We start from the raw sequence: 14,435 nt of genomic DNA, 5'->3' as shown, positions 1-14,435 counted from the left end.
ATGTTTTTGTATTCTTTGGGTAAATACATAATAGTGTGATTACTGGATTATAGGGTAGTTCTATTTTTAACTTATTGAGAAATCTCCATATTGTTTTCCACAGTGACTGCACCAGTTTGCATTCCCACCAACAGTGCAAGAGGGTTCCTTTTCTCCTGTATCCATGCCAACACCTGTTGTTTCTTGTGTTTTTGATTTTAGCCATTCTGAGAGATGTGAAGTGATATAGCATTGTAGTTTTGATTTGCATTTCCCTGATGGTAAGTGATGATGAGCAACTCTTCATGTGTCTGTTGGCCATCTGTATGTCTTCTTTGCAGAAATATCTATTCATGTATTCTACCCATTTTTAATTGGATTATTTAGTTTTAGGGTGTTGAGTTTTCTAAGTTCTTTAAATATTTTGGATATTAACTCTTTATTAGATATGCCATTTGCAGATATCTTCTTCTATTCTATAGATTGCCCTTCAGTTTTGTTGACTGCTTCTTCCACTGTGTAGAACTTTTTATTTTGATATAGTCCCAATACTTTAATTTTGCTTTTGTTTCCCTTGCCTCAGAAAAAATAGTTGCTATGGCTGATGTCAGAGAAGTTGCTGCCTGTGCTTTCTTCTAGGACTTTTATGGTTTCAGTTCTCACATTAGGTCTTTAATCCATTTGGGATTTATTTTTGCATATGGTGTAAGAAAATGGTACTGCTCACCAATCTTGCCTGATAGGAAATAACAGGTGAAAGAAATATAATTGTAATTATCATCTATTTTTCTCAGTTCTAGAGGAAAAGCTGTCCATTCCTTCTTTAGTCAGTAAGCGTCATTAGGGCAGGGATCATTTTTATCATCTTGACAATATAAATCCCCTACTTAAACAAAAACCTAAGAGTTAATGCATGTTTGATAATTGTGCATTGAAAGAAGAAAAGAAGGTGATGATAAGCTATTTCGTGGTTTGGGCCAATGAGTATTGCAATCAGGAACCATCAAAGACTAATTTAGGTAGTCACAAAGTAAATACTGAATATGTTGGAGAAAAACAAATGAAGAAATGGCTCATCATGAAAGGATTTTTGTGATACCACTTGGGAAAGCATTTGTCTTGCAGGATTTCGAATTGGGTGTACTTGTAACATAAATTTTTTCCATTAACATCAGAGCTAGCATTCTTAATAGAATGATATGGAACATTAAAACAATTATCCATTATCCATTATCAGATACTTCATTCCACTCCACCCACATACCAGTAAAATGCCTTTGTATCACTAATCTGGGTATTACTAAAGATTACTGAAGATCACTGCAACATTTTCAAAACCTTTTGAAATTTTCTTTTGCCTAGCAGAAGATCCTAAGCACACCCAACAATACTACTTTTAAGTAAGGGGCCAGAGAAAATATAGACAATGTTAATTAAAAAGCTATAGAAGCTTTATCAATCAAACTATATATAGAGTTTACTTTATTAAAAAAGATTTTATTTATTCATGAGAGACACACAGAGCTAGAGAGGCAGAGACACAGGCAGAGGGAGAAGCAGGCCCCATGCAGGGAGCCCAAGGTGGGACTCAGCCTGGGACTCCAGGATCATGTCCTGGGCGGAAGGCAGCGCTAAACTGCTGAGCCACCCAGGCTGCTCCGAGTTTAATTTTTTTTTTTTTTAATGAATAAAATGACTGGAAATAATCATATAATGAATCATCAGTAGTCTTAAGTTCAACTAGATTTCTTAAAACCCAACAGAACTCAAGTGTTCTGTTCATTGTTTCTCAAAGTACGTATAGATATTTGTAATTGGAATCCAAAATAAAGTAGGATAAATACTGAACTATTTCAACAGTCAACGAATCCTTCTGAAGTAAACACTGCCACTTGTACAGAATGGTCTGTTTCCCAGGGCGGGAACTTGTTTGAGGCTGTGTGTTTTGGGTGGCAAAAAGGTGGTTACCTAGCAACAACCCCTCCTCCCAAGTCTCTGCAGCTAGAATGGTATTGTTCACGTCAGTGAATTGATTACTTGTTTGCTGAATTGAACGAGAACAATGTAATAATGTGGTAGGGTATGAATCTTAAACATAAGAAACTTACAGGTTTTTCCTGTGTGTTGGATCATCTTCCCATTCCTCATCTGGTGCCGGGAGAGGCTTGTATAAAGAGATTGGATAATAAATAATATGCTATTCATCAAATGAAAATGAGGGAAACCTCTGACATTTTAATTAATAACATTTATTTCAGTTTGGTTTTAAAGCAAGCAATGAAACAGTTACTATCTTCACAAAAGCATTAGCTCTGGGCAAGAGGTAATTTTATCACAATGTGCCCTTAGAAATGAGACAGCCCAGGGTGGGATGGGGTTCTGTAGAAAGAGAGTTTAAACAGTCTAGCCAGATTTTAGATGACAGCATTTTGCCACCTGAAGCAAAATTAATGAGATACTAATTTATATAAAACATACAAATAAGGTACTTACATTTACAACAAATGAGTTTAACCATATGTTAGCAATAACTTAGCCAGGAAACACATATTCTAGTAAGCCTCACACCATATATTTTGTTTACCTGTGGTATATGAATCAAAATAAATACCACTTTCATCTAATGAATGTCTATTCCTAGGGACAATCCCACTAGGTTCATGCATAACTGAGGAAGCAAGTAATCTGAATGAAATGAAAAGATAAGGACACAAAACACAGGTTCTGCCAATGGAAAAAAAATTAAGCATAGTAAATTAGTTTATGTTTTCATAGCATGACAATATAGGGTTTTAAAAAATCTGTTAGAAGACTGTTAAAATGCCAAGTATGTGGGAACAGTAGAAAGGGAAAGAAAAGGACTTTGGTTTATAAAATTTTCCATGATGCAAAAGACTGAAGCTAATTTTCCCCCAGACACAATCCTGACGCTCAGGGTGACTGCTCACCAATGTGCAGGAACCTGTCACTTATGTAGTAGCTTTCTGGGAGCCACTCATTGCCCCCGTCCTCCCCCATCCCAGCACATACTGAATGTCATTTGCTCACTGAGCTCCAGAGCAAAAGAATTCTTTGCGGAGCAATAATTGACAGTTGAAGTTACAACCTAAGTTCTCTCCTTTGGAAAATTGCTAAACATTTGTTTTAAAAGGAATACTCTTCAGATTAAAATTAATCAGATCCTGACACCCTATATTCTCCAGTTCTTCAAACCCAGAAATATCATCCATTCAGAAAAAAATGTTTTCCTAACAAAATAACCAATAATCATCAATTTCATTAATTTTTAATTTTGGTCTGATTCTTGTTATTATTTTGCACAATCCTGTTAGAAGTCAAGGCTTTTAACCAGAAATGCCATTCCAGGAGCAGTCTCATTATATGCAAAAGTCATAACTGAGAGTGAGTCAGAATACAGAAGGGATTATTCCCATCTGTTCCTAAGTACTTCAACTGGTCAAATGTCAGATATTAAAGGGAAGAGAACTGACAGACAGATGGAGCAACAGCATCAGCAAAATGTTTAGACTATTTATTAGAAAATAAGTGATTATAGAGGGAAAACTGTTATCTTATTTCAAATGGATTAATGCGCAGTGGATTCTTTTCTAACGTAGGTATAACATATCAAAGAAAAATTTAGAAAGCAAGAAACATATTCCTGCATGTCACAATGTTCATTTGATGCAGACATTTCTGTCTTCTGACTCTTAGCCTAAATCATCCCTGTAAATCGCATTATTCTGATAACTCACAGGCACATTTTTACTCATCTTGATGATCAGAAGATTTTGTATTAGAAACTGACAAGAATGAGTTTGGGGGCTCATCACCATGTGCCTGTGAGCCCCCTTCCTGCCCCCCACCCACCCACCCAGAATAGCAAAGCTAATCTCCAGTAGTCCAACAGTTAAAATAATTGATGAGTATGTGTTGAATCCTCAGGGGAGAAGGGAGGAAGAAAGAAGGAGAGGAGAGGCTTGGAGGGTGGAGGGGAGGAGGGCAGGTGCTGATTTCAACCCTGTAGCGTCAGGATTGCGTCAATTCGGGTTTCAGCCACGTCTAGAGTCTCAGAGACGAGCTTCTCAGAAGAGCCAAAACAGGAACAGGGGTGGCAAATCACTGGGCGAGGGCGGGCGGACCTCCCTCTCTGCCTGCTCCCGTTCAGGGCACAGGTCCTCTGGGCTCTGCGCCGTTGTTTGCAGCGCTCGGGAAAGCCGGCGCCTCCCATCCAGGCAAGTGAACCAAGCCAGGGAGTTTTCCGTTCAGCACCTCGGACAGAGCACGCAGCAAGAAAAATGGCTCCGATCACCACCAGCAGGGAAGAATTTGGTAAGCAAGTTACCCAACTTAGGACTGCGGTGGTTTCTTGAATACTCCAGGGTGGGCTGTTGTTGTTGTTGTTGTTGTTGTTGTTGTTGTTGTTGATGATGATGATGATGATGATGATGATGATGATGATGTTTTTCCAGGGGATGTTGAATATGGATTTCCCAGGTAATCTGAAAAGAAAATGAGAACTGTAAAGGGGCAATCGTGGCTTATCTCTGTTGTTTCCCCCCTTCCTTGCTGTCTTTCTCCTTAAGATTGCCTTCTGCTTGCTACAGGGATTTTACATCCAAGAAGTTCCGAAACGTTCAGGCAGCTCTGTAAATTGCAGCACGCGCTAAGTAAAGGAAAGGGGTCTGTTGTTTGCTGTGGGTTCCATTAATTCCGTAGGTGGTTTTTATTGGTAGGTAAATCTGTATTTAACTTACCAGGAGAGGCCAATGTTGCTGTGATTACATAAGGGTTTGATCTCGGTAGAAAGCAACTTGTATGTTGGTAGTTTGGGATATATATATACACACATACACACACACACACATATATATAAAATTATATATATAATCTGTATATATATTTTTTATTACAGAGTGTAACGTAAGGTTGTTTTTCTCTGCCGTTTTTCTTGTATCCTTGAAATATGTTGCTAGTGGAAGACACAGAATCCTATGATGCTAGGGTTAAAGTGATATTTGGAATGAACTAGCTTGGTCCATTGCATTTCGCAGGTGAAGTAACCAAAGCCCAGAGAGATGAGGGAAGTGTTGCAGGTCGAACACTTAACTAAAAGGTACTGGAAAGTAGAATTAGGAATCATGTTTTCCAGTTCAATTTTCCTTTTCCTGTACCAGTTTTTTTTGGCACCACTGCTCTCTTTCTCTCTTTCAGTAAATAAAATCAGATGTACTTCAAACTAAAAAGTAGTATTTTTAGGTCCTATTATATCCCGAAGAGAAGAGATGGAGTTTTACTTACTTTACAAGTATTCAGAAAAATTCAGGAAATGTTACAGAAGTTTGTGAATAAGAAATGATATCTCCGAGTACATGAAAATTATTATTAAACTGATTGAAATGACTGAGGTTTTTGCTCTCAAAAGCTTAAGACCTTTTCAGTAGAGAATACACAGTGAGTACAGAGTACATGAGTATTTCCAGGATACATTGAAATTTTGCCTTGTGACATAAGTATTGAATAAATACAATCTGTGACATTAATTCAGAAACGAGTTTATTTTACAACATTTTATTTGGGTGATTGGAATTTATATTGTTGTGATGCTTATTCCTGATTTCTGATTTGAAAAGAAGAAATTTTCTACTACTGAGGCATTTTCAGAGATGGTGCTAGTGAAAAATATGTTATAGATTGGACCATTGATCTATTTAGGAGAGAAAAAGGACAATTTTCTATTGTTTTTATTGTTCTCCCAGGATTGGGTAAAGAACTACCTTAGTTTATGATTTGGTTTTGCTTCCTGGCCTTAGATTATTAGAGAGTCCAGGAGTGGAATTCCACCCCCCCCCCCCCACAAAGACTTGAATAGAAGGAAAAACTGAAAAGCTGATAGTAAGTTTAGCTGATTATCTTTAGCTCTCGCCTCATTCTTTTTCTGCAGAATTCGCTGCTTTTTCTACTTGGGGAATTTAAAGGTTTATTTTTCATCTCTACATGATCAGTTTCTTGATATAATTTCAGTATAGAATTCTTATTGCTGTTTTTTAATCTTTTATATATTTGTTCTTATTTGTCATTACTGATTCTTATATTCTTTGAGTTTAGTTTTAAATTATGAAGAGACAGGCAGAAGATTTGGAGGGATGAGGAAGGGGAGTAACAAAAGATTATTCTTTCAGGGGTTATTCAAACAAGCCTTAACCCTTTCCTGACTGACTTCTAACTTTACTATTCACTATTTGGGATAAAAATAGTTAAGAATGAAATTAACTGCAGATAATATTACATTAGTTTTAGTCACTATGATTATATTAAACACTGACTCAGTTGACGCACTGTGTCCAGATTTAGCAATATGCTTTTACTTACACAGTGTTATTAATCATTTGTTGGAGAAATATGCTTACATATGGGACATGATAAGCTTCATGCATAATCAGTGTTACCTAATGTCAGTAATTTAATGTGCCCTCATTCAAGGAAAGAATGCCAAGTTCAATTTGATTACCATTTACCATGTAGAAATGTGCTAGAAAAAAATAAGTTTATGGATAAAATTGGACTCTAAATTATCTATACTTACTCTTCTCATTACACATAAGGAATGGTGATTCATTTGTAACTGTTGTTTTTTTTTTTTTTTTATCCCACTTAGGTATAATTAATTTGTACTTTGGAAATTCAGTGTTTCAGAAATTTAGGATCTGTATACAAGGAATTTGTAGTGTTTATAAGTTATGTAAAATTAATATCCTGTTCTTCATTGTTTTTTGTTCTTTTTTCCCCTAATATATATCACATTTCTCTTACCAGTGTTCCATAATTGAGATGGAAATTATAGACAAGTTTGTGACAATAGCATATAATGTTCCTTCATTTCTTAAAATTCCTGGAACCACTGAGCCCCTTTGCTCAGTGCTTGAATGTCTGCTGCGTGAATCTAGGATAAATAAAGAACTACTAAGAATATAAAATCTCTCAGTATTTGAAGAATGTACACTTAGAGTTTCATAGTCAGTAAAAATTGATGCTTCTGGAAAGCCTCAAAATGTCAAGAAAACATAATGAAATTAGTACTGACCTATCATGCTAGAGTTAACTCATGTTATCTGAGAAAAGAAAGGTAGGTCAGGGTCATTTGGCATCCCTCATCCCTGACCTAAGCCCAGTTTCATCATTTTATTTTATTTGTGAAAAATTACTGAAATAGAAAAGTTTCTATCATAGTGTATTTTTTTCTGTATGTCACACAGTGTATGTGTTTATTCCTAAGGTGATATGAAACATGTACATAACTCATACCCAGAACAGTCGGAAAGTAATCCAATCTGTGCAGCCTACAGCAATTGCCAGCTCCAGTATGCTTTTCAAATAGGCTCATACCTCCAACTCTGCTCCTTTAATATGTTATTGGTCATTTGATTTTTCAGATGAAATCCCCACAGTGGTGGGGATCTTCAGTGCATTTGGCCTGGTCTTCACAGTCTCTCTATTTGCGTGGATCTGCTGTCAGAGAAAATCATCCAAGTCTAACAAGACTCCTCCATATAAGTTTGTGCACGTACTAAAAGGAGTTGATATTTATCCTGAAAACCTAAGTAGCAAGAAGAAGTTCGGAGCAGATGACAAAAATGAAGTAAAGAATAAACCAGCTGTGCCAAAGAATTCATTACATCTTGACCTTGAGAAGAGAGATCTCAATGGCAATTTTCCCAAAACAAACCTCAAAGCTAGTACCCCTTCTGATCTGGAGAATGTGACCCCAAAGCTCTTTTCAGAAGGGGAGAAAGAGGCTGTTTCCCCTGATAGCTTAAAGTCCAGCACTTCCCTTTCTTCGGAAGAGAAGCAGGAGAAGCTGGGAACCCTCTTCTTCTCCTTAGAGTACAACTTTGAGAAGAAAGCGTTTGTGGTAAATATCAAGGAAGCCCGTGGCTTGCCTGCCATGGATGAGCAGTCAATGACCTCTGACCCATACATCAAAATGACGATCCTCCCAGAGAAGAAGCATAAAGTGAAAACCAGAGTTCTGAGAAAGACCTTGGACCCGGCTTTTGATGAGACCTTCACATTCTATGGGATCCTCTACACCCAGATCCAAGAGTTGGCCTTGCACTTCACAATCTTGAGTTTTGACAGGTTTTCAAGAGATGATATCATTGGAGAAGTCCTTATCCCTCTTGCAGGAATTGAATTATCTGATGGAAAAATGTTAATGAACAGAGAGATTATCAAAAGAAATGTTAGGGTAATTCATTTTTAGTGCTTAAAGTATTTATAAACAATCTTTTATTTAGCTTTTTTTGTATCTAGGGGATTTTCGTTAAACTGATAAGTTTTATACATATCACCTTTACCATGTTTAATTATTATTAATCATAATAAAAAGGGGAACAAGGGAATAGAGTGTATGAAAGAATATTTAATCCACAACTGAAATGCTTAAAGTATTTTAATTATATAAAATGAATAGGCATTTTTATGGATATTTAAATAATACTTATATAAGTATTTTTATTAATTCCTATCATAAGTGTTTTGACTAAGATTGCCACTTAAACTAAAATACAGGCAAATATTTCTTATGCATAAACAAGTTAACAAATATGTTTCAAGGTCAGCATAATTGAATTTGAAATTTAAAGTAAAATCAATTTATCCTGATGATTTGGAAGTTGTATTGACTTTTCATGGAATTTCTTTTTAAGGAGGAGACATCATATCATATTGAATTATAAATGTTCATCACTATGTTGTATGACAAGAAGTGAGCTATTCTGCCTTTGTAGTTACACTGCTTTGGTAGCTCTGAGACTATTAGACAATGATAAGATGTCAAAATTAATTCTATTTCTCCTTTAAGTATAGAACTCAATTGCTTTAAACTGTAGTATTTCAGAATAACTTGCTTCTATAAGGCATGATTTTATAGAATACCATAAAGCTCACCTTTGTTGAAATTAATGAAAAGTCAAAGTTCAGAAAATTAAGTAGCTTCTTTGAGACACCCAGTTGTTTAGTAGCACAGTAGGAATAAAGACCTATTCCTAGCTCTTATTCTTCTTGGACTCCTTATTCCTATAATGACCCCATTATAGTTTTTGTATATAGATTGAAGTTTTATATGGCCAGCCATCATTCTTAGTTATAATCTAGCCCTGAGTTTACATTTTGTTACTATCATATAAAACTTGTAATTTGAGTTCTTCATCATCTTACCGAATATCTTTAAAGTAAAAATAAAATCTAAGTAGCATACAAAGAAGGATCTTATGATACTCTCCAAAAACAAAGTATTGAAAATTGAGTCAATTCCCTCCAATACTTAATTCATTTCTTAGATTTGAATGAGGACTTTGAGTGGGGGCTGGGGACAGAGCATTTTAACTCCATCAGCCCCCTTGGGCAGGAGATGGTAGCAGTTAGAATAAATTTCAGTTGGTCTGAATTCAAATTTCAATAATGTCAGTGCTTTTGAAAAAAACTGAAATCAAATCAAGCTTGAATCATTTTGCCCTATTACAGAGCCATTCACATGATCAGACAATTTTTATTACTATTAATAACTTTAAAAAGTAGTTATTTTAGTTAAAAAGCAAAAGTAAAAAACAAAACAAAACACAAAAAACAACAACACCTGTATAGGTTATACTCTGTTACCCTTTTAAACATTTCTAGTAATGGGTGTGGCTAACTCTACAGATTTTAACATCCTGTAGTACCTAAAATCACCACAAGATGGCAGCCAGTTGTTTTTAGAATGTGAGAGTACTGCACAAAAGCTTGAATTCCTTAGCATATTAAAAATAAGTAGGAAAATTACATTTAAATCATAACATTGTATGGCTTTAAAGTGTTGCTATAAGTACAAACTTCAAACAAAAAATAATAAAAAAAACTTACACCACATCTCTCTTTGTTTAGAAGTCTTCAGGACGGGGTGAGTTACTGATCTCTCTCTGCTATCAATCCACTACAAATACTCTCACTGTGGTTGTTTTAAAAGCTCGACACCTGCCGAAATCTGATGTGTCTGGACTCTCAGGTAAGAATGCTTCTGAGAAAACTCAAGTCTCAGTGTACAAGTGAGTAATAAATTGAGCAAAATAGTTGGCAACTAATATGATTTTGATTTACCTTTTACTCACAAGAGCAAGTGATGTGATTGTTTTTTCTGCTTCTCATTTAATGGAATAACGATGTGGGCCAAACCATTAGCAAGAAAAATAAAACTACATAGTCCTAAAATCTAAACCATTGCTAATACATCGTAGATGTCTGATTGAGTGGGTTTGAAGCAGAAAGCAGTGATAAATGCAGAGGTGAGAGGTCATTGCCAAAAACAGCAATGGTTTGGGAGAAGAGTCCATTATTTTCATGTTTTTAATGAGCCTGCCTACATTTACACTTCTGTTACTATTTTATTATTTTTCCTTTAATTCCTTATGCATCTGCTTTAAGCATTAGCTTTTAGTTTTGTGACTAATTTAAAAAAATTATTTATTGTATTGCACAGTGAAAAGAACACATGGCCTATGGGTTAAAGTGATATGAGTTCGATTCCTAATCCTTCCATTTTAGCATATAACCTTGGTTATGTTTCATAATCTCTCTATAAACTATATATAATAATACTTTAGGGGGATTGAGAAGACTAGAAAGATATACTTCATTAAAAAACATCTAGTTTTATTATTATTATTATTGTTACTGTTACTATTATTTGATAATGGCAGTTGAATGTCTCAAATGTTTAGATTAGGAAGCTGAACAGAATCATATACTTCGACTAGAAAGAGGCAAAATAATATAATTAAATGTGCGATAAGGTAGTATGATCCTAACATCCACACATTAAGGATGACACAGGGAAGACCAACACTGGAAAACAAGAAGCAAACCCAGCTGGTGATAGAGAAGCACAAAATTCAAAGCAAAAAAGTACATTGCCATTGTGAATTCTAAATGCCTCTTCAACAAAAAAAAAGATAGGTAGAGAGACTCATCCAGTCATACGACTCAGTCAGGCTGAGTCTTGTCTGATGTTTTTTTCTTCTATCCTATTTTCTGGAATGGGTTCTAAGTAATCAAAACCATTAATTTTTTAAATATTATCTCTTTTTCCTGCCATTATACTTCCTTTCCCATCCTGTGGTTTAGAGCTATTTTCTCTTCACATTGCGCATTCTTACTTGTTTTCAATTCGTTGATTAATAGAGAGGCCAGGCTTTATCCATATTTTCACTTTGTTCTGACTCATTTTCATTACCATCTCACTTTATTGGCATGCAACAATCTCTAAGGGCACCAGTATGTGGAGATCAACTCTCCAGCCAGGTTCTGCCGGTATAACATCTGTCGTTTACCATTGCAGATCCCTACGTGAAAGTGAACCTGTACCATGCCAAAAAGAGAATCTCTAAAAAGAAGACTCACGTGAAGAAATGCACCCCCAATGCAGTGTTCAATGAACTATTTGTCTTTGATATTCCTTGTGAGAGTCTTGAAGAGATAAGTGTTGAATTTCTGGTTTTAGATTCTGAAAGGGGATCCAGAAATGAGGTGATAGGGAGGTTGGTCCTGGGAGCAACAGCAGAAGGAACCCGTGGAGAGCACTGGAAAGAGATCTGGGACTATCCCAGGAGACAAATTGCCAAGTGGCATATGCTCTGTGATGGGTAGCATCCTAGCTATGATGAGTTGGAACTCAATGGTTTTTACTAGGCAAGGAGCAATTTTCTTTCTCTTTTTTTCCTGATATGTGATTACAAGCTTGTGGAAACAAGCTGCCCTTTTTTTTTTTGGTTGTTAGAAATGGATTGAATTAGCAGACCAGAAAGTAACTATAAATGTGTGTCATGATACTTTCCCCCCAATATTCGAGAAGTTGGATAAATTTTCCTGAGGTATTTAATTTCTTCTGCAGGTGGCCAGAGTAGCCAAGCATTTTATGAATATGGCAGTGCAATCCCAAGCTATGGATATGGTTTAGAAGGTGATGATCTCATGGGAACGTATCACTGGAAAGCCATGTGGTTTTTAGGATTTAGAAATGAAAAGCATGCTTTCTCTTATGAAAATTCATCCATTTTTCTTCAGATGGGAAGTCCATTTTTCTTTAAATCCAAAGATATTAAAGAACATTCTCTAGTTTGTTTTTATTCATTATGTCGCGTGCAAATGGTTGTCTTGCATATAAAAAAAGCATATGGTCATTTCTCTTTAGTTTGTAATTATTTGATACTTTATCATACAAAGAGTACCTTGCTTTTGTTTCAAAAGGACAGTGAACAAGCTGAGAAATCACTTTATCAAAGGGCTGAGTTGAGAACACTGTGGCTGAAATATTATTTTTCTCCCTCCTAACGTTATATGTGAGTCAAATTGTTGTAAAATATGATCTCACATAAGAACCACAGCCTTGAATTATTCACTGCCCTTCATAAACATCAGTGTGGTCTAAGAAAGCCCTGTTTACCGTTGTGAAATTGTGGAGTTAGTTAGTGGGTCAAGAAATAAACTTCAGCTGGAAATGCAGTTAGAAATGCAGCTTTCTGAAAAGAAATATGTACAGTCTGTAAGTGTGCATTCAGGGCCATCCCTTGTGCACAGAAAGGGCATAGCTAAGTCTTCGTTTAGCTTGTCCTCCCCCAAGAACGGACTAAGCTACTATTTGGAAAGAAACAGAATGAGAACTGAAGTTTTAACCCTTGCCAGATAGAAAGCGTCACTTAAGCCAACAAACTAAGTAATGCCTAAAAAATAGCTACACAGCAAAGCCTAATATAATTTACACGTGTTCACACAAAATATATTTAGGCTGTCAAATTAGCACAACAAAGTATGTTTCACTATCTTTTCTAGGCTAATTTGTCTCGAGCTGTTGTCTGTGGAGCAGTTTATAGACTCGTGTCTTGTATGGTTTTTCCAGTACCAGGGCTTTAAAATTCAATAGCAACCTGCGAGAGCAAAGCAACGCCCTGGGATTACTTGAAAGAATGAACTTGAGGTAGCATCACTATATTTGAGTTTTTAGCGAGTATGAGTGAAACGGGGTACAGTCGAATTATTAAATATGCAAGTTAGAAATAAAGTCTACTGAAAAATTCACATTTTGAGTCAGGTTTTGTGTCAGTACTTTAGCAGTTTTTGAGAATGTGTTTGATATCACAGTGTTTGTAAATTCTATGACAATGCATTTTCAATACAACTTATACATGCTTTTTATGACTATGCCTAATGTAAAGAAAATGTTTTACATTCTGTATGTACAAAGATTGAAGTCAGCCTCTTTTTTGTGCTTTAAGATGACTTTGGGATTAAAAAGAATATCCCCTATCATTGTCTTTATTCCATCAGAAAGTTACCGCACAGCATTTCTACGAAAGCAACATGAAATGAATTATAGTCAATGTGTGGTTTGGGGACGTCAAATGGCCTTTTTCTTGTATGTATATTTGGTATCATGGGCCATGTAATATAATATATTTTGGAGCTCTGAAAAGTTGTGAGGAGTCAACTCTAAGTATCCTTCACAACAGCCAGAAGTTAACGGTGGTATCAAGTAAAGTATGGTTGTTGGCGGGTGATTTTTTTTTTTTAAGTGGAACAAACAAAACCAACAACAAATACTTTTAAAATTACAATGAATAATTTGTAAATAGTTTTTAGTTTTTAAAATTTAAAGTGTTTTTGAGTGTGAAAAGTTGAGTAAAACTCTTTGTAACTGCTTTTAAGGAAAGAAAAAAGGAAAACTAGAAAGAAATTGAAACAGGCAGGGACATGTGATCCCATCATCTTCTGAAAATTTTACTGTTTTAAAATGTATTACAATATCAGTGTGAATATCTTGAATTCTGTTACAAATCCTGCGCTGTATGAAACATGTAAATTAATTGTTTGTCTCATTAGCAAATCCAACCCCCCTAATGAGGAGGTCTTTATGTTTGAAGAACCGTGTAACTCAGTAACTGACTTGTTCTGATGTTGTAACTCAATAGAAGTGATTTGGAAGGAAGCATGGTGTATGAGATGGTGTCTGTTCTTTCGTGCCAGCTCTGTATGATGTTTGTAAGACCATGTTTGTAAGACATGAATAAATTGCTGCTTTTGCCCAACCCATTTCAACTCAAACTTTCTGCCAATAGACTCTGTAATAAGAATCTTATTTCTTTCTAAGCTTTAAGTTTCCTGAATGGATCTCCTGGCATAGCATAGTTATCATTAGTGATTCAGCACCAAGGTCTTCCATCTATCATAATTTCTTTTGTTTAATCTTCACAATAATCATTGGAGACAATTATCATTATTCCTATGATACAAAAGCAAAACTCGAGACTTGAGAAGCTTAGGCAATTGACTCAAGAGCATGTGGATAGTAAATAGAAGGATTTCTTGGCTGACTATGCTCTTCCCTCCTGGAGAAGTCCTCATCAACTGGATCCCCTAGACCCTTA

At 35.7% G+C, this 14,435-nt stretch overlaps 1 protein-coding gene across 2 annotated transcripts; it reads left to right on the top strand.

The window, feature by feature from the left end:
• The first annotated feature begins 3,445 nt into the window (after positions 1–3,445).
• Positions 3,446–14,100, top strand: SYT4 (synaptotagmin 4). Of its 2 annotated transcripts, none has more exons than XM_025997041.2 (4): positions 3,446–4,311; positions 7,413–8,227; positions 9,904–10,024; positions 11,354–14,100. In XM_025997041.2, exons 1-4 carry the CDS (start codon positions 4,278–4,280, stop codon positions 11,659–11,661), a joined length of 1,278 nt encoding a protein of 425 aa, XP_025852826.1. In that variant the 5' UTR covers positions 3,446–4,277; the 3' UTR covers positions 11,662–14,100. The 2 variants fall into 2 exon arrangements, with proteins under 2 accessions (XP_025852826.1, XP_072588376.1); XM_072732275.1 differs by having other exon boundaries at positions 3,904–4,311; positions 9,907–10,024.
• Positions 14,101–14,435: the final 335 nt, after the last annotated feature.

The sequence above is a fragment of the Vulpes vulpes genome, chromosome 13 (assembly GCF_048418805.1).
Source record: "Vulpes vulpes isolate BD-2025 chromosome 13, VulVul3, whole genome shotgun sequence".
NCBI lineage: Eukaryota > Metazoa > Chordata > Mammalia > Carnivora > Canidae > Vulpes > Vulpes vulpes.
Note: the sequence above shows the minus strand (reverse complement) of the source record. Positions and strands in the feature narration are given on the sequence as shown.